This window comes from Ammospiza nelsoni, chromosome 3, assembly GCF_027579445.1.
Source record: "Ammospiza nelsoni isolate bAmmNel1 chromosome 3, bAmmNel1.pri, whole genome shotgun sequence".
Lineage (NCBI taxonomy): Eukaryota > Metazoa > Chordata > Aves > Passeriformes > Passerellidae > Ammospiza > Ammospiza nelsoni.
This window is the reverse complement of record NC_080635.1, coordinates 38,559,141-38,586,138: the sequence shown is the minus strand read 5'-3', so window position 1 is coordinate 38,586,138 and position 26,998 is coordinate 38,559,141. Positions and strand designations below refer to the sequence as shown.

General features: G+C 34.8%; 1 protein-coding gene across 1 annotated transcript in view; it reads right to left on the bottom strand.

Annotated features, from left to right (window-relative positions):
* PACRG (parkin coregulated) overlaps positions 1-26,998 on the bottom strand; it is a 210,668-nt gene that overhangs the window by 69,473 nt on the left and 114,197 nt on the right. Inside the window, exon 4 of the mRNA XM_059469672.1 lies at positions 23,397-23,546. Coding sequence (XP_059325655.1) covers positions 23,397-23,546 — 150 coding nt within the window. The remainder of the gene's footprint in view (positions 1-23,396; positions 23,547-26,998) is intronic.

The following is a 26,998-nucleotide window of genomic DNA, read 5'->3' as shown; positions in this document are numbered from 1 at the left end:
TTAATGCCTAGTTCAGCTGATTTAAATGACAGATATCCTTAGAACATGCAAAAAGAAAAAAAAAAATTGCACTTAAAATATTTATTCCCTTTCTGGTTTTGGAGCAAAAGAGAACTTGTAGATGTCATGAAGTTAAATTTGGTATACAGAATTTCAAAAAAGTACTTATATTTTCTGGCCAAAGGTTGTAGATTTTGGGGATGTTAAATCAGGTGCCTAATCCTGTGTTTCACTAACAGAAAATGGAACTTGATTGTCAAAGAATGGAAGCAACTCCTCAAGAAATGAGGCCCATGGTTTATTTTCTGAGGTCCTCTTCAGGCAACACAGGGATGGGAGGCAGACCAGCTATATATGGGAGAAAGAGCATTTTAGTATATAATAATGAATTTCATACAGTATCTCAGAGAAGCTACTGTGACCATGCACAAGGATGTTTATGTGCCTCCTCAAGCAGGCTGAATGTAAATTTGGCTTCAAGCCTAGTTATACGCAGTTTTGAACCTCAACCAGGGATGACTAGTATGAGCAACATAGCTTTGAGCCTATCATTTTTTAATTTAACAGCAAAAAAGAAAGATTTTTTTAATGTTCATAGTCACGTAAGATGATGTTGCAATTAAAAAAAATTATATGATGTTAGGTCTTGAAATCATCTTAAAGCTGCATTCTCCTTCAGGACAAAAAAATTAAAGATCACTTTCACTTTTTATTTCTTAAAAACCAGATCTGGATCTTCTTAAAAACATGTCATTGCAATAAAAATTGGGAAGATTATTATCTCCATCTTATACATTTTAAACTATACGAAGCAAATTGAACTAAGGACTAGACATTCAACTTCAGAAATTAGAAAGAGATGGTGGCAGCTTCTCCTGTACCTATAAAAGGGCAGAGAATCACCCAGCACACTGAAACACTCAGGGTTTCTTCTCAGATTGACAGGATTTATATCTGCTATTTCTACTTCACACTGAAACTGCTCTGATCATTATATTCTGCATTAGCCTGGGTTTTATGCATTAGTTAGTATTGTCCCACTCTGCTCTGGTTTGCATCAGTTATTTAAATGCTTGCTGACACAGATAAGATGCAGAATTTCCAACTCTAAACAAAAAACATAAAACATTGAAATTCAAGTTCTTGCACTAAGAAATATTTTTATGTTGTATAATATAATAATATTGTTGTACTTAGTGGAATAAGACCTGAAAAAAACCCCTGGAAAACATTGTCAAAAGATATTGCACTTCAGATCTGCTTTCTGTTTTCAAGGAGAAATTCAAATTCATACTTGCTAGGTTTTGGTAGGTACTTCAACAAATAGTGGGGAATCGGTTCCCCGCTAATGTTATAATTTATTCCCTTATTTATTAATTATTTTCTTTATTTCTCCAAAAACTAGTTAGCAAACTAAAGTTTGCAAATAGTTTACATGTAAAAAAAGCACTGACTTTCATAAAGTTCTCAGTACTTGAACTACTTTGTTCCACAATATTCACAATATCTAATATCATATAAATATTTGTTCATACCATCTTCTATGCTCTAGGCTTAATTCCATTTGCCCTGGAGTCAATAAAAGTCACTGATATCAGTAGATCTAAAATATTGATTTCTGCATGTATTAAAAATTACAGCAATAAGTACATAATCACCTGATTACATTATAGCACTTCAGGCAGAATTTAGCATCTGAATCAAACTCACGGGCTGGTTAGTGTTATTTATACACCTTACTTCTTGTTCATGCTAAGCACCTCAGGTGTTTGGTCAATTAGCATGAAACCTATACAAAACTCAAAAGATTTTTGTAGTGTCTTTAACTCCTGATGAGGAAAAGCTGCTGATTGTACTTCAGGTATTTGCTGAGATTTGTTGGAATTTAAAATTCTGCAGCTCAAAAGGCAGTCTCTCAGAGTTGTTATAGTCTCACTGTTCTAATTTGTAGTTTCTTCATGGAAGTGGGAACAAAAAATAATGACTATTTATATTTTATAATTTAAATACTTTAATAATCATTGGATGATTATTACTAATGCTGTTCTAGTTACAAAAATCATTATAATGCACTTGACTTCAATAGCTATGACTGACAACGACTATCTTTTTCTAACAAATGCCATTTATAACACTAGTGCACTTTGAACAGGTGGACTCAGTCTTGAAGTGCCAAAGAATTTCTAAGTCTTGGATATACAGTGTAGTCCTTAAAATACAAAAGCTGGACTGTAAAACATAGCAGTAAAAGGCAGCAGCCAGATAGACAATGGCTTCATGCACCTATTTTCCAGCACATGGGGAAAGGCTTTGGTACAGTACCGAATCAAGATTCATTCCTTATTCAAGTTTATTTTCAGTTTTCGATTTGAGTAAATGTAACTCCAGTCTCTAATGTTTTGTCCAAGTACAGAGCACACTGTGCAGTTTAATTGCCTTTTCTTGGAAGTGCATAGTCAATCATTTCATTATTGAACCTGTGGTTCTCTGCACTCTGGCAAAAAGGGTCTTCTTTCTTTTCAAATGATTATTGATTCAGATAATAGTCCAGATTACACTTTGATAACATGAATTATATCCTCTAATAGCACGTGTAGATCTTCAGTTAGGCGAACTGAATCATCAATTGTACGCATAGTCCTGTGATTCTGTTGTGATGACTAACTTGGCCACTTCAGTTAATTAAAAGGCTATACAAATTGTTCATTTATGGGCTGATCCAATTCTCATTAAAGCTAAAATCAATGGGAATCCTTCCCGGGTCTAACTGTTCTCCAGTTACTATGTTTGGAAGGATACTATGACCTAAGTTTCAAAAAAGATTAACACTGCAAGAGATGGGCAACAAAGCTATGAGAACAACGACAGAAGAAATTTAGTAACATTGAGTGCTAAAGAGTTATGCAGTCTAAATTAGCCATTTTCCCAGGTAGGTCCTGTCTGAAGTAGTCCTATTCCTTCTTGCTCTGGTGATCCCTCTGCTTGCCCTTCTAAAGGAAGCCCACGAAATCCACAAACTTTGCAGTTACAGCCAGCCACCACGGAAAAGAATTCTCTGGACTGCAGTGCCACCCAGAGCAGGCACCAAGTGCAGGGGAAAGAAAAGGGGCAATAAATTAGTCTACTGGTAACAATGGGGTGTTTTAAAAAATACATTGCATTCTTCACACAGATGTAGGCTCTCAAGTTCTTTGTGCAGTTAATTTTCTGGTTTCTGGAAACCAGGAGAGCTCATTTTAGATTAAAAGAACTTTGGCTAATTAGTGAAAAATAAGAAATGGTCCAGTTATCCCAAAGAAAAACTGAGCCAATTTTCTTTGATAATCCATAACTGCAAATGATTTAGAAAAATACCGTTTTGGTAAAAAATAGTGGTGATTTCACAATTTGAAGCTTTGCCTAGTTATTCCTTCCAGCTTAGAATGGAATTCAGTTAGCTGGATATGAGCAATACAAAATAATTTGACTTACTTTTTTTTTTAGTATGTACTTTCTGAGAACCTATTCCACAAGTTACAAAGCATCCTGAAATATTACAATACTGCATAGACTGGAAAACATAAAGTTTTAAAATTAATAGTTGATCACATTATGACAATAATACAATAAATAATATTATATAATAATATAATAAGATAATAAAATATATTATATTGAAGAGCAAATAAGAAACTACACATACATTACCTTAAAAATGGGCATTTTAACAAAAATTTACTATATCGTTTTTGTCCACAAGGCATTTTAAAAAAGATTTTATACTATTATTGCTTTAGAAATTCTTAGGTTGGTAATATAAAAAACCAAGGAAAACAGAGACATTGTTATTTAGATCTATATATTGCATATAAAATTTATATATTAGTTAAAGAATAGTGATTGTTCTGGCAACACACAATCTGCTTAGGTTGATCTCTGTTATTTTTGTTTGCATAAATAGAGTTACTGTTACATAGCTTTGATCACAGAGACATGCTTTGTACACTATACAATGGAAAAAGTTAATTCATGTACTTTTCTGAACCTTAAGACTAATGGACTTCTGCACCTGTTTGTGCAAATGAGAGTTTTAGTTCCCATTCCACTCATCCAGCAGTGACTACATCCCCAATAGTTTTACTTCTGACTATTTTCCTATGCTTTTCTATCAGATTATTTTGCTTTGGAGAAATTTTCAATATTAGAAGTAATATTAAACAAAGAAAATTATTTTGAATCAATCTTAATTTATGTGACAAAAAAGCCCCAACAACAACAACCCTCCAAAACCAGATCGAGCCTCTGGTTATAACAAGGATTAAAGCATCCAGTCAGTTTCCACCCAGCATGCACTTCGGTGTTCTCTCACTAATTTTGTGTTCATGGCAATAAAAAAATATAACTGCTTACTTTGTTCAACAGTTATATCTCAAGATATATTTAGGTTCAGAAAATAAATTCTCCTTAAAGCATCTACTGAGATTTTTATTTTACAGTTAGGCATCATAAAAATGATATATTCTTTATATATTCTTTACATTTATTTGCAAGAATTAGCTCTTCTAACATGAAATTCAGTCAAACTTCTTTTCTAAGAAGAAATGAAGCGAGAGATCTTATTTGAAAAACACAAATTGTTTAAGCATTACTTTAGTGCCAATATTACAGCTACAGAGTGAATGGTCAGACAACGAAAAAATCTACAAATATATGAGAATTCTTGATACAGATTCACACCAGATTTTCACATCACTGGATTAGTTCAGAAAGAATAGCATGAAAAAAAGCATTTTGGGGGCCTATCAGGTTATTTCCTTAATGAAACAGGCCTATATCAATAAAGACACCAAATTTGCAGCTTCATTTGGACTCCATAGGTATGTGATATTTCCAGCTTATGCTGAGAGAATTTCATTATAGGAGATCAATCAAAAACAGAGAAAACAACTGTAGTGGAAAAGCTACAATAAACCAAGTAGAAAAGAAATTTCAGGATAGCAAGGATTTATAAAATCTCTGGTCTAAGCACATGAAGGCTCTTTTACAAATTTAGACTTGCAAAGGAGCTGAAATTTCATACAGGTTTTGCTGAAAACTTTCTACAAAATAATTTCAATTTGTCAAAGCACCAGGAATCTGGTTTGCCCCCGACAACACAATTCCGAGCAATTTATGCACTAATGGCACGCCCCATTTTGGGTAAGCTGAGCCTGACAGATAAACTGCAGGCTCACAGATGTCCATTATATCCACTAAGTAACTAATCCTCACTGAAAGTAGTTCCCTCATCAAGTCCCCCAAAGGACCTGCAATCCTTACTTAACTAACTTCTGTTAGAATGAGACACATTAAATAGAAAGATTAAAATTCTGAGGTATTTCACAGGCTTGGGGCAAGGAACACATTCAAGTAGATCAACTTTTGAGCAGTTTGGGGGAAGGTCCCTCATTTGTCTTCTGTAGAACCATCTTGATCAGATTTGGCTGCAGCTATAAAACAAGTCCACCTCTACTGTACTTTTCCTGTTTATAACTTGCACATATAAACCTTTTTACACCCACAGAGAAGAAAGATCCTTTGCAACTAAGTACCACCATCAGCTTCTATCCATTCTGATCCTTTGTATATAAATTAGTGTACATATGTGTACACAGAAAGTGTTTATGAAATAAGTCTTTAAAATATTTTTTCTTCAAATTACCATTAACTGCACTTAAAAGCAATTTATTTTCACCCAACTGCATATAGAACAGTCCTAAATGGAGACTTAAACAGATAGTCTCAAATGGATAGTCCTAAATTGAGAGTCTTAAGCGGTCTATCAATTTAAAAATAGTCTCTTTCTTAACTGGAGATAAGATTTGAACCCTAAAACATTGCAAGTTGACCATCACCTCAGTTCTGCATAATTAAAAACTTCCATGAAAACATGGCTATAAATATCCTGTTGTCTGCCTCATTTAAATCTTTCCTTTGCATTCTAATCAGATAGAAACAGGATCCAATTCCCAATTTGAAAAATAAACACATTAAAGAAAATTAGTTTAGGCATCATTACAGTGTACATACACGAGTGTCTACATTTTTTTAAATGGACACTTGCTATACAGCATTTAAGTACCGACTGTAATTTCTCTGTGTGGCTAATTTGACCACACATATTGCAAACTGTTTTCATTTTCCTTTATTGTCCTCTAATGAGCTCATCAAGAGTATATAATTAGTGCAGTAAACTGCATAACACAGGCTCTGCCCTAAAGCAGCCAAGCAGAGTTCTCGACTAGCCCACTTTCCCACTGGAACTTAGTACTGTTAATGGCCCATGATCAGTGGGAAGTATATGGAGGGATATGCTCTGGTTTAAACAGCTTGTGATCTCTGGCTCCAAGCAACAGTTCTGGGGCTATCACCATCTGTACTGATACACAAATGAAAGTTGTTCTATCTCTTTTTAATGAAGCTACTGAGGTCAATTAATAATGGCTTCAGATGCCTGAAAGACATGTATGACTGAGCAACTGGATTCTAGAGCAATTTCTCTTTGTGTATAAAGGTTTTAATATTCTCTGCAGTAGGTAATCCTAGAATTCTCTGCTAAAATCTGAACCTAGAAGTAGATACTTTACAAAGATACAACTTACAAAAATAAGAAAACATTGCAGACACTTAAGAAGGGCTGAAATATAGATATAAATATGGTGCAACAGTCAGGTGGATTTCAGTCTAGGTAGCTTTGGAGGACTCAGTACTTGAGAGGTATCATTCTTCCTTCCAATATACAGCATATCATAACAAACCAGCACTTTGAAAAATGGGCACCTGGAAGACTAAAGAATCTGGTGGCTTATATTTACAGTATCTACTACCCAATTGTCAAAGATCCATATGATAAAGAGATTCTCATCTAATATCTATGTTATCATATAGAAATTCATTCTAATTTTTATGATCTGTATCCTGGAGGAGATGGCTATATTAACACAAGGAATTACCAAGATACTTGGTCTTGTCACAATGTTTTTGTCACTCTGTTTTTGACACCACCAGCCCCCAAAATATGTGGAGAACTGTCGGTAGCTCAGAAACAACGCTGCAGTACTATCTTTTCTACTTCACAACTGGCATCAACAAGCCCTCTTCAAAGGACATATGGCATAGACTCTGGATAAGCAAGTTCTTCAGTACTTTTACAAGCTAAAAGTAAGAAATTTCTTCCAGAAGAGTAGGGCAGCATCTGTGCATACCCATTAATATAAGTGTGTGTGTGCATCTATCTGTATATGTGTAAGTAAACATACACAGGCATATGCATACATGCAATTAATGTCCACAGAATCAGTCTTGGATATTTTCCTAGTGTCAACCAATCCCAATTATTAGACAGTGCTTAATCACTGGGGGCAGGAGTAACTAACAGGAAAGTAAGGCAAGGAGCAAGAAAAGATAATAAAGAATGCATTGAAAATTAAGGCAAAAATGTAAACTCAGTTACTGTGAAATCTGACATTGCCATTCCTCTCCAATCACTTCTTATTTATCAGAACCTGCATAGTAAAATAGCACACTCAGGAGCCTCTCTGGTAATTAGTTTATCGGGGCTCTAATCTTCTTCTGCAATTAATCATGTAAAATCTTATCACCAGTTTAATTTTAATCCCTGCTGTTCATCTCTAAAGAATAAAGTACAGATATGTATTGTGGTGGAAACAGTTTTCCACTCCAGTAAAAACCTAAAATCTAAAATAAAAGCTAAAAAAATCTGTGCACAAATGAAAATTCTTTATGGAAGGCTAAAGTACCATTGTAATTCATCTTCGAGTGTTGCTGCAGCAGATGAGGAGATTTCACACCACAATTAAAAGTGTTTTAAAAAGGAAAATTAACAGTAACATAAGAATAAAAAAATAGAATAATCTCTTTAGGGTTTGCTTACATGTATTTAGAATTTTCTGTAAATAAATAAATACATACATACCAGCATATAAATTATAAAGATTATTAAACATACTTTTTTGCTCAAATCAATAACTATTTATTTATTTTTATTTTCTACAAAAGCATTTGCAAATAAAATGGAAAATATATAAAGCAAAATCAACAAGTACTAAGGATATATAAATAAAAAAATAAGTTTATCGCACAACAGTAGGGAATTGTTTGTCACATTCTTTCCTGGATGACATTGCAAGCAGTACTAGATTTTAAACAATGACTCAAACAGTCATGAATTAAAAAGAAAAAAAATACCGTAGACCTAACATATTATTCTACACTGTAACAAAGCTGCTATTTAAACTGAACCAAAGAAGCCCTACAAATAGTTTTTTTCAATAAGTAAAATTCCATAAAGCTTACAAAATAGCAGTGTTTATAGAAACAGCATAATAAGTAAAAATTCTTTGATTTTTAATTATTATAAAATGTTCCTGGTTTTAATATATTCTCATATCTTAAGCAGGAAATCTGGAGTTTAGAATGTTTTCTTCATAGAAGAAAGGAGAAAAAATTTGAGATATCCCTTCAAGTCCTCAAGAGTGAAAGAACATAAATACAGATGAGAACAAAGTGGAAGTATAGAAAACATCCAAGTTAAAGTTTTACCCTTCCAGATCAATAAACTTCTAGTTGCACTTCTAGACATAGGTTAGATCTACATTAGATCTATAACAGAAAAAATGAAATTTTATTATTAATTGCAATTAATCTCCATTTTTTTCCCTTCAGAGCAGAGCAATTTATTAGAAAAGAAATTTTAAAAAAATATGAAAATATGTGGACATAAATCATGCTTTTACTTTTGGAATAGGAGACTCTATTATTGAAATTAATTTTTTATTCCCTGCACTGAAACACAAAGGTCATTCCCTGTCTAACTGAGCAGTTCCTTAAAAGTATTTTCCCCACAATAATGCTACCATTTATGTAATTTTTTGAACTAAAATAAATTCCATACTGAGTAAAGTCTTCAAATAAAATTAACACCTCTCTAAAGATATTTGACAATAACTAGATGTATCACTATAGATCTTCTCATAATTTATAACCTTAAATATTTGGAATTTGTACACTTCATATAAGTTCTGTGAAAGACTCTTGATTTTCACAATGTCATTTCATCACATATGTTCTCACCCAGATGCTAAGCTTTGCATCTCAGTCCCCAGTTTTGATGGATTTTTAAGAGCAGTCCCACTTCCTGTTTGAATTTCAGTCTACCCCAAACCACAGTGGGAAATCACAAATTTGTGGTTGAGCTAAATTTCAAAAGAAGCCTCTTCTTGAAAGAAAAGCAGTAAAGTTACCCAGTGGTAAATTCCACAAAAATTTCTGAGACCAGAAAGTTACCCAGGTACAGAGCTGAAATAGCTAAAGAGCATGCCTATAATTTTTCATGAATTCATAAAATTTCACTTTTCTTCATATTGAAAACAAATGCAGACCTACTGTGGAAGATAAGCAATTATAGTTTAATGCTATAGTGATGATATAGCAGCAGCTAAATGGGATTTCTATCTAGAAACATACAGTAGAAAAGGTACAGCTTGTTCCTGTCCCGGCCAGAGACAGTCGTTACACAAAAATCAAAGTAACAGGAATTAAAACATGTATGCTTATAATTACTTCCAATGTGAAGAAAATTTTATGTAAAAGGAAGCATAATATATAACTAATATATGCATATCTAACATAATTAGTGTTCAGATAAATGACTTGTGGCATGGTGATTGTCACTGCATCTGATAACGTGGGTTTCTGCACTTAAACATTTCTGATTTTGGTTAGCATCAGATTCTGTTCTCATTAAGATTTTGAACAGGCCTTGACTTTATGAAATCCTCTGTTTCCACCTGGAAATTGTTTCACTGGGATTAATAACTATAAAAAGTTGCCTTAATGTGAACGAGGATATGGGAAGTGGAGCCATTGCCTCTATATGGCTCCTCTACATAAACAGCATATTGTTTGTCATTCTAAAAAATATAACAAGGGGGACCCTTTCTCTTCCAATGTTGACATACAATTGCACTGGACAAAACATGGGAAATATTAAATATAGAAGAGTAAATGTGTGCAGAATCCTGCCCCGGAATAACATACTTGGTATATCTAATGGCATTCATCAAAGCAGAACAAATATATTTCTTCTGCAGTTATGAGAAGTACTTCTGTTAGATCAAAAGTAAAAAGTTCACAAATATAAAAAAGGGAAAGCAATGTTAATATTTTTTAAAGATTAAATATTACAAAAAAAGGCTTGATGTACTTTTATTGCATTATCCAGATTCTCAACTGAAATACAGTTGTCTTTACTCTTCAAAATACCCCATCAAGTGTTTTAACATGCACCTTTTATATATTTGCTGTCTGAATTTCTGTATCTAATTAATGCAAACCCATAAACAGAAAAAATCAATGAAGAATCTGCATATATTCCAGCCATTTAACAAATATTTTCTAATTGCCAAAGAGTATACAGACAATTTAAAGATAGGTTGATATTTGAGGACCATTGTTTGTTTAACTACTCAGATTGCCCAGGTGTCTAGATGTCTTTTACCAGGGGAAGAAAGTACTCAGGCCACAAAAGTTTTGTCCACACTATCTGCTGGAGGAATCACCCTGTGTATGCTTCATAGATAAAAAATTGTGTCTCCATTGTGTCACTCAGCACAGGCCAAATCCATGCCAGGCACAGTGCTAACAGTTAAGTAACACAGATGATCAGGGAACCAGTGCTTGAACTGACTATTTCTTATTTTTTTCAAATTAGCAGTAAGAATATAGCCCCATTGTCTCTGCTGCCGCCCAAATCCAGACACTGCAGAGAAAAAATCAAATGGTCACAACTTGTTTTCAGTACAGAAACTAAGCACAAAACAACCAAGCTGGGAGTACTGCGTAAAATCTCAGTGTAAGAATAATAGATGCTAATTTTTGTATTATATAGAAAGAAGATGTACTTCACACTTCTGAGGATCAAAAATTAAATTTCCTTTTCTGTGAAGAAGAGACTGAAGAACATGGCTTCATGAAGGCAATGCAGAAAACATTTGTGTCTAACTAGAGTAAGGAAAAGGGGGTCTATAGCAAGTTTCTCTCAATTACCAGCATTTCAAATGTGAAAATCAGATTCTCACAAAATACAGTTCCAGACTCTCTGAATTATTATTCCTGACTTATATTAATTATAATCATTATTCCAGACTCTCTGAATTATTATTTAGGTTCACCTTTATTTATCAAATCAGGACAGAATACAAAAAAATAGCAACCTGTATTTTGTATGTCTTAGATTAAGAATATTATAATGTAAATATAAAGTCTTTTTCATTTTGTTATTTTACAAAAAGAAAAGCCTTTGGGAGAAAAAAAAAAGCAAAAGGCTTGGAATACTCTTCTTGCATGATCATATATTCTACTACTATTTATACTTAAATGTACAATACACCTATACTATATATCCCATTCAAGTTATGTAACTTTGAAACCTAATTAAAAAGTAGTTTTTTTTTTTTCAAGGCCACACACACAATTCTTGTTTTGCAGTTGGCCTCCACAAACAAAGTCTCTGGTCCTACTTTAAGTTACATGGGATTTTTCTAGGATTACATACAAGAAATAATGACACTTCACTACCTACCAGTTTCAGTCACAGAAGCAAGAATACTTTCTGTAAGTTCAATATAAATATGTAGAGGAGATTGTCTCTTTAGTTTTCAAGAATACAGGAAATAATTTTTGCATCTCCTCAATAAAACCTTGAATTACTAAACTTGCAGGAACAATTTAACAGAATCTTCACTATGGATCTGCCTTCATTACAAAAAATAAAATTTGCATACACACACACACATACACACTTCTCATGTTTTCTGGTTCCATCCTTACACATGCATTATTTTAGATGGAAGGTTCATGATTTTCCCTTTCCCACAGAAATATGTATATGCCAACCGCTGCTGATCTTTTAAGTTTGCTGGATCTCTTCCTGGTAGGGGCTTATGACACAGTAGTTTCCCTATGACAGTGTTTATTTACATCAAAGAAAAAATATTCCAAGGCAACAAAATCATTCATGTCCGATTTCATCAAACTGTTTGCGTTACTAGCAGGTAGTTAAATAAGATATGTGTGAGTTCATTTAAGGGAAAGAAAATACAAACAGTCTTTCAGGAAGAGATTCTGGGGCCTAACAACCATGTCTCTGGTGCCACAGGAAAACTGCCTTTTCATAATTCCTGTGAAAACTATTTGTGGTGCTGCTCAAATAGCATACCACATAATGTTTTTATTACAGAGACTGCAATTGCAACTCAGATTATCCATATGCTTTACATTTATTTTTCTAAGTTGTAATCATGAGCATCTCTGAGGATTTTCCTGTTATGACCACTCCACTGTTTAGTTTTGATTTGCAATTGTCATTTTTGTGATAGATTAATCTACTGGGACAGTCTGCTTCTCTCTGAAATCTAACCCATGGCCAGACAGTGTACTCGCCAAAGCTAATTGTGCCCCTAAAAAGGCTAACCTCTCCAGGCTCTCCCTGCAATCAGTGGAGACAGGTTGCTCCAAAGATGAAAGTTTCACCTATCCAACTTTCTGAATACATTTTGTCTCTTTCCATTGCTAGTCAGGAATACAGTATATAATGTATAGTTTAAAGTATAGATCAGCATTTAACATCACACTCTTATATTTTCAGTAAAGCTTTTTTCTTGGTGTTCGGTTCTCCTCAAACCAAAACACGGCCACCTAAAGAGATCAGGTACCTTGGCATATGTCTTCGTTCCTTTCATTTCTATCCTGTACACTCAGTCCAGCCAGCAAGGCTGAAAAGTATATTCACTTTGCTTATCAAATCACAACAAACAGATGGACAACTTCTGAGACAATGGCAAGGAACAGATGGAAATTTCTAAGTATTAAACTGATAACAAGAAGGAAAATCATCTCAAGGAAAAAAATGTCCTCAGAAGTACCTTCATGTACATCACAGAAATATCCTTTAGCTACAGTAATTTCAGGAACTTCCTCTACGATGGAAAGGTTAGGTAATTCTCTTTCTCAGTTCCAAAGAGATCTATATAATTTTCTTGCATTATATTTTCCTCAGTGAGGCTAGATTTATTAAACATGTAATTTACTGGATAGATGTAATAAAAAACTTACTTTTCTCTCTAATGCTCCCTCCTATTTGCTTTGGCTGAGCAGTAGTTAATGCTTAAAGATAATGCTTTAAGTTAATTCTTAAAATTTATCTCACTTCTTTTGGTGGCATTTGCTTAAGGACTCTTTCTTCTTACACAAAGACACTGACAATAATAGTAAACCAGCAAAATGCAAAAAATTTTCTATTCTCAAAATTAGATTAAAAAATTAAAAGTAAAGTCTTCAAAAGTAGGGCTAACATAAAATACAATGAGATCAGCAAAGGAATAAAAAATGTGGGAAAAAGATAGGAGGAGAAAGGAGGGCTGACAGACACAAAGGTGAGGTTTGCAGGAGAACATTCTTTGAACAAAAAATTCCATTTCATGCATTCAGTTTCAATCCTTAATTAATTGCTAAAATTTTTATGCTTTTCCTTACACTCTGCTAGCTACAGAAATATCCAGAATTTTTAAGTCTAATTAGAATTTCTGCTTTCTTAAAGTACATAAAAGAATAAATTGATCAACATTGTTTTTACTACCTTATACTTTAACATACTCCTAAGAGAAACAGAAGGAATTTAAGGAATAATTTTTAGGAATATACTGAATATAAGGAACTATACCTAAATTTAGCTTCAAATCACAATTCCTAGCTCAGTTCAATAGCACATCATTGTTATGTAGTTAAACTATTGTTAAGCTTCAGAATCCTAGTCAGGGACCTTGATTATTAATTCATAATAAAAAGCCCCATACAAATACATCAGAAATGCATCTGCTTCTGTCTGTAAGAATTGAGCATTAAGTAAAAAACCAGAAACAACATATCAATACACAGGGATTGTCGGGAGTGAAAAAGAATGTACACAACTACTGTTGACTATAGAAAATCACTTCAGAATATCAATGTCTTAACCAATACCCAGCATTATGGAAGTAGAAAAGGCATTTTGCATTGAGACAAGAACTACAGTACCATTTGACAACCTCTGCTTTGTATATTGGCCAAAATCCTTTCCCATTTCATTCATCCCTAAATGGGTTTCTGGTCACTGGCCTGGAGAATCAAAGGCGGAAAGTAGGCACAAGTAACCCCATCACTGTCATGTCACTTGTCAACTGAGCTCAAGGGTAGCTCAACAACTACTAAATCTGAAAAATTATTAATATCCCTAATTATATATTGATTTGATTTCTTCTTATGTACTGTGACACATTCTTTTTCTTAGCAACTGTATCATAATACCCAGAACAAAGTGAGAAGAGAGAGAGTTGAACAATAGCTTTGGGATTTCTTACATTTGCTGAATTTTGGATTACCTTTTCAAAGCAAAAATAACAGGGAACCTAACATGGTGGAAGGTCAAGATAAAATCAGGTGTTCTAGGGATTATTTGCTTTTGGATTTTGTTTGGATTGGTTTGGTTGGTTGATAGGTTTGACTTTTTTTTTCCCCCCAAAAAATAAAACTCCTAGCTGAAACTTCTAAGTTTTGAATTACATTAGTGGGCAAATTTTCTGATCATAAATGTCTGATTTACTTCACCTAATTCTCAAATAAGAAAAGTCAAAAGGGTACCTCTCAGCTAGTATAGTCCTGTCAAAGACACAAAGATTTCCATGCACTAATTGCATAAGTATTAGGACAGCCAGATGATGTTATAACAAGAATACATATTTTTGCTGTAGTGTCTGAAAACAAAGATGATGGATGTGCAATATAAAAAAATAAATCAATAGTCCAATGCTATGGGCCTCACAAAATCAATTTTGTTGCCTAGAGTGTTCTTCAAAAACTATGAAAAAAGCAACATCTTGAAATGAGATGAAATGATATAACAGAATAATAACTGAAAGACCTCAAGCACTTTAATCACCTGAGTATTTTGGTGGTTTAATCACACTGCAATATTTATGTTCCCACCGGTATCATTCCATTATATGGGGCTTTAATCTGTTTTTCTTGAGGGAGAGAGAGAAATGCCACAAGAAAATTGTTACCCATACAAGGACTTCCCTCTCTCCCAAGCCTCTCTCCCCACTACCTGTTGGTTTTAGGGTTTATTTTATTAATCTAAGAACAGAAAGCCAGGTGCAGAACACATTTCTTCAATTTTGGCATCCTCACACTGACTTTCAGAGAAATATTTTTCTCAGAACAGAAAATTGAATTCCATCAGTTATAATTAGTTCTCAGAACTAATTGAACACACAAATAAAAACATCTGCAATAAACAAACATAATCAACTTAAAATTATTATGTGAATGCAGATTTCAGATGTATATTTAAAATTTAAAAATGCTACCTTAATAAACATGACAAGCTGAAATCGTATGTCTCCTCAAGCTTAAGACAAATTTGTTTGCAAACATATATAAAAAAAGAATTATGCAGAAAACAATTATTTTCTCAGAACAGTGTGTACTCTGAAAGTACTTCTGCGTGAAGTTGACAGCAAAAGTCCAACTAAAGAAATCACTTCTCAATCCCAACAACCAACTGCAAACCAATTGTGTGAAAATATAGAAATTAATTACCCCGCAGAAAGGACTAACTCCTAGCTGGAAGGGCAGTAGTCAAATTTTACAATTGTAAGGGATACAATTGCAAAACCAATTTACATTGTAAGGGGCAGATCCAAAGAAAGTCTTAATATCTAGAGAACAAATGTAGGTCTCAACTCTTTGCAAACTGAATCAAGCCCGAAAAGAGTGACAAAGAAGTCCATAGGGAGCTGCTTATAGCAAGTCAATTGAAAATGAGAAGTTCAGGCACATGTATGAACTCTACTCTTACAAAACCTAAAGGCCTTTATCCACAGCTACACAATGGCAGGTGAAGTTCTGATCCACCCAGGACACCTAGGGAACTGTGAACCTATGGATATGCAATTCCACCAAACTGGGAGGCATGCTAAACTAGCTGACTCTGTGGGTAGTGTTTTCTAGATGAATCTGTGCCAGCCTGCACCATCCCTTATGGTGTGGTTCACTTAGGTTCAGCAGAGTTCACAACTCCTACCCAAAGAAGAAATTACAGATGAAGCAGTTAAACAAGTCAAACAGCAGTTGAGAACTGTGGGTTCTAGCTCCAGCTTGCAAAACTGTACATGCATTTTATTTTTTTAAAAATAGCATGGAACTATAGAACTGTTTAGGTTGGAAAAGACCTCTAAGATCATGAAGTCAAACCATGAACTTAACCCCGACAAGTTCACCACTAAATTATATCCCAAAGTGCCACATCTACAAGTCTTTTAAACAGCTTCAGGGTAGGTGACCCCACCACTTCCAGTCTATTTCAATGTTTGATGACCCTGTCCATGAAGAAACTCTTCCCAATGCACAATCTAAACCTTACCCGACACAACCTGAGGACATTTCCTCTTGTTTTATTTCTTGTTACTTGGGAGAAGTGATCAGCCCCCACCCTGCTACAGCCTCCGTTCAGGCAGTTCTAGAGAGCAAATGAAATCCCCTTTGAGTCTTTTTTTCTCCAGGCTAAACACCCCCAGCTCCCTCAGCTGCAAAAGGACTTTTGCTCCAGACCTTCCCCAGTTTCACTGCCCTTCTCTGAACACACTCCAGCACCTCAAGGTCCCTCTTACAAGGAGGGGGGAAGCCCAAAACAGGACCACAGGATTGGAAGTGTGGCCTCACCAGCGCTGAGCATAGCGGGACAATCACCTCCCTCATCCTGCTGGCCACACTATTGCTGATACAGGACAGGATGCCATTGGACTTCTTAGCCAACCCACTGCCAAACAAGCCACAAATAAAGCTGCAAGCAAAATAAATAAAATAACTATGCATATTGTGTTTTGATGTTAGTAATACAGCTATGCATTAGATTTGCTCAAAGCATCCTTCCTCTATGGACTTCTCAGGGAACTCAAACACTTTCTTGTCCCATTTGGAGGCCAGATACACACCTTCTGATATTAAGACAGGTATAAGCATCCAGTATAAACAGACATACAGATGCTACTGTAATTCTGCACAAGTCTAGCCCTGAATGTCCAAATATTCCTCAAACATGGTATTCCAAGGTAATTATTTCCCAAAGGAACACAGATCTTACAAATGTATTGGAGCAAAGCATGATACAAATCCTTAACTCTATGAAAATTATGTTTCACTGACATACCATACTTCTGGTACTTTGTGAAAGCTCTAATTACCAAACGAAATGCTGATTGAGGCCTACAAGCCCTTTCAGGTTATATCCATTTTACAGATGTTTCTACTGAAGCACAGGAAGAATTTAATGTTTCCATATTTTACTTGTCCATGAATTTTCTGTGAATTCAGAAGTCCTAACTCATACATACCTTATTTTTCATTCAATAGAAAACTCATTTTTTCAAGTTATAATACCCAAAAACTTAAAAAAACTGAAAAGGGAAAAAGAAAATATTGGATGTCATGTATTGCCCTCTGACATGGGAAGATTTTAATTTTTCTTTTATCAAAAATTCAAGATGCTGAATTAATTAGACTATTAACACATTAAAAGTGCTAAGTGTGAATAGCTTCAATTTAATCAAAGCTGAATCAGTTCTATTTTGCAGACTTGTGCTGTATTTTCAGCTAAGAAATGAGACAGTAATTAGAAATTACCCAGCAATTATGATCTAAGTGCAATGATTCCCTCAATGTGTTAGAAAATGCCTTACAGAGTATTGATTACACATTAGAAGTTTACTATATAATCAGCTTAAAGTCACATGGTTTGTATTGAAGATACTAAAGCAACAAATGCCCTAATACAGGTGTATCTTGGTAACTCCCAATTTCTGTGCTTCAGAGTTCCAGTGATTTTTTTGTAGCTTTATATGCAATAGTGGTCATTGAAAAATAATGAGATTGATCAATGCAAAAAAAGGTGAGACAACAGATGATAATGGTTGAGGATCACTTTCCTGCTTCCTGAATTACAGCTCAAAACACTATTTTGTGAGACTTATACTTTCAAGATGAGAGTCTTGACAAAAAAAACTTGAGACATTTTTGAAAAATACCATTAAAAGACCATCAGTGGATGTCATCAATGAGAAATGTTTTGATGTTCTTAAAAATATTGAAAAATATTTGTTAAATAAATATCCTCAGAACTGTAATTCACAGAAAGCCTTTTGAAATAATATCATGAATCACAGTTGGGAATGACAAAAATATATTTAGCTTCTCAGCAGTATGGTAATAACATTTTTGGAGTGCAATCAATCTGTCTTCATCTGCTCAAAAAGGTGATTTACTGGCAGATGCCATTTTGGGAAAATCACAATATTTTTCATTAAATGTTGATGAATCAGAACATCCTGCATCCTCTTGTACTGAAGGTATATATTAAAAAAACCCAGAAAATATATTAAAACTAGTTTCTTCACTTAGATCCGTGTTGTCATGGTGGTCTTATTCCTTTGAAGCGTGTATCCTTAAAGCCACATGAGAATCTTTGTTCTCAAATTACAGAAATATAACTGATGGATTTCAAAGAAAGCTTATAAATAATGAAAATCTTGCAAAATATGCAAAGTAATAGGAAGAATAAGTGTCAAAATGAAGCATAAGAACAATACAAAAGCTGTAGAATACAGTTTATGTTACTAGTATATAAGCATGGTTTATTTTATCAATAATCTTACAGCATTGAATTTTTTTAATGCAAATTTCAGCCATGAAGCAACTAATTCTCTGGGAATCTCCATTTTTAGTTTAAGGAAAAAAAAAAAGAAAAGCTAAAGGTAGTAGCACTGGAACTCTGAGAAAAGTTGTCTGAGAATAGTCTGAAATATCAGAGTTTGTAGGAGAAATTAAGAGAGCCTCAAATACATTACTTTGCAAATACTGATGTTCAAGACATCTAGGTTTTTTTGTTTGTGGATTTTTCTTATTCTGAAAGATTAAGATTTCTGAACACAGAGTTGGCAAGATGCAAAGTATTTTAGAAGAAGACTGACTTTTGAAAGGACTTTTGTATTTTCCAGAGGAAGAAGCAAACAGTTGAAATCTTCTGGGCAAGAGATTTTTCTTTAGAGCATATTCAATCACATTAAAGGATAATTGCTGCTTCTCACTAATAACTATGAACGACTTGGAGGAGCATCACTGCCTCTGGAATACACAGGCAGTTCTGAAAACACTTGAACTCCAACACAGGGAGGACTTGTACCTCTAGGCATAGTCTTTTGCTTTTGCCATTTAACACTTAGGTCCTGCTTCTTCCTTTAGAGTCTGTGCAATATTACTGCATTTTGTAAAATTGAGTTCTCCAAAGTATGTGAAGTACCTTTCAGACAAGAGAATGTTTTTTCCCAAGTGAAGTTCAGGTGCTGCAAAGCATGCAGTATAATTCTGCTTTGTGGCTTCACACTTGGTTGAATGCTGCAATACAGCTGCATCAGGTATTCTCAGTCATACCTCTAAAATTTTATTTTCAAGGACTGGCTACATAGGTAGAGACTGTCCAAAGTTCACATGAGCTTTAAGTTATTGATAGTGTCAAGGCAATTTTATTGCAGCCAAGAGAAACTTCAGGCTGCCCTACTTCCACTGTTTACCTCACAGTGACTGTAACAAGTCACAGATGAAATTACCATGCTGGAGAGGTACCTCCCACAATGCAGTGGTAACCTATCCTTCTCTCTTTGAGGCCTGTATTTTGTTTCATCTAACTTTATTTTATATGCAGAACTGTTTTTGCTCCATGTAATATAAATTGATGAATTACATGAAAATAGCTGTTAAACTAAATATATGAAATTTTCATTTACCAGTCAGGTAAATCAAACAGGAGAATTTTGCTGTTCCTAAAAGTCTAATCCTTTTAATGAATTGGCTTCTGTTTCAGACATCATTCTGACATAAACGCACCCTTATAGCATATTCCAGGCTCTGAAGGCTCCTTTCTCTCCTTTTTTCTTTTATTTTTCTCTTCTGTCTGCTTTCATAAAATAACAAGCTTACATTATTTGTATTTGTTTTTAAATTGTATTTACTCCAGATAATTCACAGATTTATGAAAGACAGCTTAGAAAATAAGATACACAAAAGATAGGGTTTTGTGATGCAAAAGAATACTTCCATTTGAGTCTATACAGAATTTTCTTTCCCTCTTCACATGATTTAAATGAGTTTTATAAGAATACATTTACCTTACACATTTAACTACAGTGGCATTACAGAGTATATAATAACACTTAATAAGCACTATTATGACAGTTTTAGTTTCTTATCTTATATAGCAGCAAATTTATATAATAATACCTATGTTGGGAAGCTTGCTTGGAGACTGTTAGTCTCCAGAAAATAGACAAACAGCTCCTGTGTCACAGCACTATTCCTCAATCACTGGAATATACTCCTGTTCTCTTGCTCTCCTGCCAGCCTTATGGCTCTGGCTAAGAGTTTCAGCAGAAAGCTTCAACCTTCTTTCAGAGTGCACTCTGGCCAGATGGTGAGGGTGCTCTCCCTGTCTCCACCAATAAAGACATGAGTGACATCACCAGCAGAACTCTGCTCTTTCGTGAGTTAATGCTCTGCGACTGTGCACTCGGGAACTCGAGGGAAAAGAAACATCTATTCAAAGTCAGGGCCTAAGTTCCAGAGAGGGCACAAATTCAGACACAGCAAATATGCTTTGTGCACCAAAAAGTCCCTTGCTCACTAACAAGACTCTTCAGAAGTTAAAGGAACCCTCTTCTCTGTCTTTCACACAGACTGTCTCAGGAGGCTTGCATCTTCCCCCTGGCATTTATAACTTAGATTGCATTGGTTTATTTTAAACCTGTATCTTGTGACTCAGATGGGTGAACACATTTTATATGCTTTCAATGATTAAAAATCCTAATTTGTTTTTCATCAATGCTCTCATTTTTTTATAATTTACAAAAATTAGCAATAGAAATAACACACGTGTTTTAATAAGCAAGCAACATACTCTTTTTATGACATTTCTGAGCCTCTACCTAACGTATGGAAACTTTTTGTATCTAAAGAATTTTGGCTTGGGAGTTTCAGAGCTTCACATCACACACACTCAGAGTGGTATTCACAGATGCTGAATTTGGGAAAGAGTTCCTTTCATCAGCTAGATACTGATCTAGTGAGGTGGCAATGACTAAAACATGGCTTCCTCCAGTTAACTTAATTCTGGACAAACTTCCACGATGCCTGTCTTAATAGAGTGCAAATCAAACAAATGCAGGAAGATGCAGCACAGTTCTTACTTTCACGAGCTATACAGAAAAGCAGAAAGAAGACTGCTTCACTTACCGCATCTTTCACCTGTAAAAATAAACAGTGAAGAAAATAGTCCAGATAAGTCTCTGCAATTTCCTTATAACTGGGAGCAAAAACCTGAACCTCAGCTGTCTATTAGCTTATGTGAGATAGACAGAGGAGGAAAGAACCCTGTATTTTCTGCCAACCACCAGTGAAGCAGGAATGAAACAATCTTTTTGTGGAAGGAGGAGACAGAGGTATTCCCTATCATCTTCAAATGAGTACTGAAGAAGTTGAACAGTTTCACATGATTTGCCTTGCAAATAGCATGTATTTCATTCCTGGAAATACTAAAGTTTCAGAATTTTTATTTCTAAAAAAGTAATGACTTAATAAAATCAGCTAATTTGCAACTATTGCTTTTCATTTATTTTGGGGGCTTTAGTTCTTTAATATCAAATATCATGATTTAGTGTAGTTTTATACAGGCACAAATTCACAGAGCACAGATCTCCCACAAATATGTTGAAAATAAGTTTTATTTTGCTCACAATACAATCAGAACTGAAGATATATTTAGATTGTGTTTAATGCCTTGCCAAGGTATGTACCTGGCTACACACGAGCTTTCCCTATTATTCATCTGAAATCACTGTAGAAAAGCCCAGTCAAGAGAATTTATGGGCTACTTCAGGCAGAAATTTGGAAAAAAGCATGTGTGGTATATTCATTAATCAATGAGAGTCATTTTTACAGTCTTGTTTTGTGCCAGATACTGAAATTAGATCTGTTTAGGGGAAATCTTCCAATTCAAAAGGAGACCTACTGAAACTGCTTAAGTTCAGCCAACAGATTTTCACTCATAACCCTTCATCCCATGACTTCTGGAAAGCCACAACTGTCATCAGAAATAACTTGCATTTGTGAAATTCCATGTTACTGAATGTTTCTCACTAAGTAAAGTCAGAGACGTATATGTATTTAAAGAGATCTAAAATGTAAATTTAATTTGTGTCTTCAAGTCAGTCTCTGAACAGGCATTTTTCAATCTGATTTGAATCTTATACTTGCTAAAGAGTGAGTATAAGGTATTATATTCTATAGTAATGCAAACAGAAACTATAATAGGAAGGAGTCCTGCAGAGAACTATTAAAATGCCATGAATTTAATGAAAACCGTCCTTTGAAAGCTTGTGAGGAATTAGTTTCTTTTCATCTATGTGGCCACAAGTCAATAATAGGAATTTTTAAGTCAGTAACTTTGTAGATAATTGAAAATAAGTAAAGCTAGATTTACTAGCAAAAAATATTTTAAAAATTAATTTGGCAAAAGCAATATACATCATGTTGATTTCTGCTGATGACTGTGGTATAAATGTACTCACAGTATAAAGAACTCACAGTACCAGTGAAACTGATGGGATCTGCACTACAAAGAAAACACATACTTAACTGCAGACATAAATTAGTTCTAAATATCTATATAATGAAACCTACTAAGCGTGCAGCAATATCTTCAAACTTCACTGTTTTGCTCGATATCATCTAACTTGAAATTCTTCTATGACATGGAGTTTTCTCGACCCTCAAATTAATTAGTTTGATCTCTATTTTGTTTTTAATCTTCCCTAAACCTTCTGGTAGCAGCAAATTGCTTGTGGAGAGCACAGAATTGAATAAAACAGCTGGACTAAACTAACGTGTTGGAGGGAGGAAAAAAGCTTTGCAATTTATTAATGTATTCAAAAGACTGTTACAAAGTTTACAATTTAATTATTGGAAGATTATAGAACTGCTTCACTGCTTCTGTACTGTGTTAAATAAACTGTACGTGCAAGGAGTAATAAATGAAATTGTTATTTTCAGTGCATCCTTAGGGAATAGTAAGAGGGGGAGTTTACATTATTTAGAGCTCCAAATGGATTTGAGTTTATATACAGTAATAAATCTTAACTACATTGTTAATTAACCCTGCCTCAAGCCCCTTTTTGCCTTAGGAGTTGAAAGACACAGTGTCTGTTAGCATAACTCACCATTCATGTGCTTAAAGATGTTTAGGACTGGGAGAATTTGCCGATAATAGGGCACCAAGGCCTCCCCCACCATTTCAGCTGACACCACCAGGTGCTGGATGACTTTCAGTGTGGTGCAGAGGACCTGTCGGTTACGAAGGTTCAGTGCATCTGTGATGCAAAAAGAACAAGAGGCAGAAAGCAGAATTAATTTCTAAAATGTAAAGGGAGGGGAAGGAGTCCTCTAATGGACAAATTTAATTAAACTATACTCTGTTGGGAATTGTAAGTGGGTCTTTATTAGCCCAGCTTAGAAAGATCCCAAAGATGGATTGCAGTCCTGATGTTATAAAACACTGCCTTGTCTGATTGTTATTTGTTCCCACAATTTGTGCTGACTCTTCAGTAACCCAAAGAATGCAGCTCATTATTCCCTCATGCTGCCTGTATAATACTGGCGTGGTCCAAACAAATGAAAAATAAATGTTCAGTAAGTACCACTTGGGGCCAATGGAACTATACAACTGCAAGACAACCTGCAAAGGTTGACAACAGTTGCATTCTAGTGCAACAATTGGTGTTTTTATGTTTGTACTCATTTATTTAATGATAATTTTATTCATTCAACTGACAATTCCTACTATTCTGAGAATCAGTACAATGAAGCAAATGTTTATAGAAAAAAAAAACCCAACAAACAAACCTTGTAGGATTTTTCAAAAGAAAAACATTCTAGGGGGAAAAAAAAGGTTTTATCTAGCCAACTTAGATGTTTCTCTTAGCTTTCAGTGTCATGCTTCTAATCTTATGACACTAAGACATTTCATAAAAACCTCTTGTTTCTTCTCCTTTAATTTTACTAAAAGCAAGTGCTTTGCATTCTTTCTTGTATTTAAAAATGAGACACTTGAAATACGTTTTTTTTTTCCTTGCAAAATCCATGTATTTATAAAGGTGTTTCTGAAATTATGAAGCTGGATTAATTTGTCAGCAGTTGTCAGATTTGGTATGGTCTTATATATCGGTCTAATACTCCAGTATTCTGCCCAGTTACATAGACTTGTACATCATTGCATTGGGACAGAACTGAAAAAGATAAGCTCATATTCATTACTATGTTTTACAAACAGAGACATATTTAAAAATGTGATTTGAGACACCATAACAAAGTGTAAGCATTTAGGAAAAAAACTGTAGCAAAGAACAACATAATTTGAAGAGGAGTTATTAGTAACTTCTTCAAGAACTGCTTCTTCAAGTGGAAGTATTAGGATCAAAGATGTCTCTACTTATTGCAGAAGTGTTGGACTTAGATGATCTTTAAAGCCCCCTTTCAACCCAAACCATGATTCCATGATTCTACAATTCTATGATTCAGTATTTCCTGTGCTGAGTTTTATCAGAGCACAGGAATGCCATTTCATAGAGAATGAAGTAGTATTTTCACAAAAGAGCAATGCCAATTTTCCATCACTTTAAGCAAATGCATTGTACCCCAACCTGCTTCTGCTGTTTATCACATGCCTGCTGAGTGTTAAAAATCAGAGCTAGATCTCCAAACCAAGGGCAGGGCAGATTGGTCGTGTGAATGGACAGAGACAATTCTAAAAACCAACTAGTAAATAATCTCCTTTCATGCCTCTTGGCATTCTTGTGAACCACATACTGAACCTACTGCTAGACAACAGAAAGTCCACGGTATAAAGATACTATTCATCGACCTCATCCAAGTTAAAGGAGTACTGCTAAATGAATATACAGACTGAATTCCATATTGCTTATTTTCTACAACAGTCCCTGCTGTAGGCATCAGGCTGCTCTTAAAGTCACACTGTCTCTGAACATAATAATGTGTGAACAGGAAGCCCAACAATGCAGCATGCTCATATTAAGTTCCAGCAAAGAGGCTGGCTATTCCAAATTATGCTTTTGTGGATGGATGTTCTAAGGCTTCTTTAGCAAATAGAATCACTCAGATACAATTTTAAAGACTGGGGCAAGTCTCGGGTAGGAAAATACTCTGTTAGAGAGTAACAGGCATTATTCAGTTTCATGGAAGAGTGGCTGGAAGAGAAAGTTTTGGGGTTCTATCATATAGATTTATTCACTACTAACTTGTCATACACGTAAATGATAGCTAACTGAACTAATAGGGAAATTATCACTAACACTGGCAAATTTCAGTGCAACAGTTATGTCATATATACAAGCATGAATAAATATTTATATACAATTTAATGAATTAATACAAATTAGTAAAATTAATTATTAATACATGCAAAACTAATTAAGGGATATAAAAATTAATCATTGACAGAAATCACCGCTTCTTAATTTTAAACAAATTGTACCCACTCCCAGACACAGTACTTCTAGACTGTAGAAGCTGTCCCAGACTATAAGAAACCCTATTTCTAGGCATGCAGAGTATGTCGTAAGTGGAAATGGCTGTCCAAATACTCCTAGGAAGAACTTTTGGACGGATCCCATCTGATGCTACCGACTTATCTCTGTCCAAGCGGAGCAGCAGGACAGAGGTACCTGACCATTTCTCCTTGGATTATGGTGGCATCATCCTACTCCCCATCCCTATCAACAGCTCAGGGGTACACAGGGTATTCTGAGAATAACAGATTTTACTAAATAACTAAAGATGGGAGCAAAGGATGTATTAAGTACCTCAGCCTTTTCTTCATCCTTTGTCTTATACTTCCCCCTACAAACAGTAAAAGATAGATTCTCCTTAGCCCTCCTTTTGCTTCTGATATAGTTTTAGAAATATTTTTTATTATATTTTATGGCAGTAGTCAGAATAAATTTTACTTGGGTTTTGGAACTTCTAATTTTCTCCCTGCATAACATTATGACAACCTTCTAGTCTTCCTGATATTGCCGGCCCTTTCTTCCAATGGTCATAAACTCTCTTTTATCCCCTGAATTCCAGACTAGTGTATCTGTTCAGTCAAACCCATTTCAGTCAGGCTCATCTTTCAGCACATGGGGGCAATTTGCTCCTGAATCTTTAAGATTTTGTCCTTGAAGAACATCCAGCCTTCCTGGACCCCACTGCCCTTCAGGACTGCCTCCCAAGGGTTCTGTCAAATGTACTCCTGAACAGGCCAAAGTCTGCCCTCTGTAAGTCTAAGGCTGCAGTTCTGCTGACCTATCTCCTTACCTCTCTGATAATTGAAAAGTCTATCATTACATGAACACTGTGCCCAAAAGGTCTTCAGCCACCACATCACCCACATGACAGCCAACCAGCTCCTGGCTTGATTATATTAGGCACTTTATAAACATTCAATTAGAGGCAGTCCCTGCCCCAAAGATACACCACTTTCAAACACCTGTTTATATTTTTAAAATCTGGTAATTATTTTATGTGTACTACCATCACTACAATCCATTCTCCCACAAGAATAAAAGGAAGGAAATATTAATGCAGTATATGAAAAAAGTATATTCCAATACATTGGAAAATATCAGTGGCATCTAGAGGTTAACATAAATTGAAGAAAGTACTAGTATCCTTACACGGGAATAAAGCAGACCATTTAGGAATCTTGGTACACTACAGCTACATAGCCCAAATGAAGGAAAGATGCATAATATTCAAAGTATTC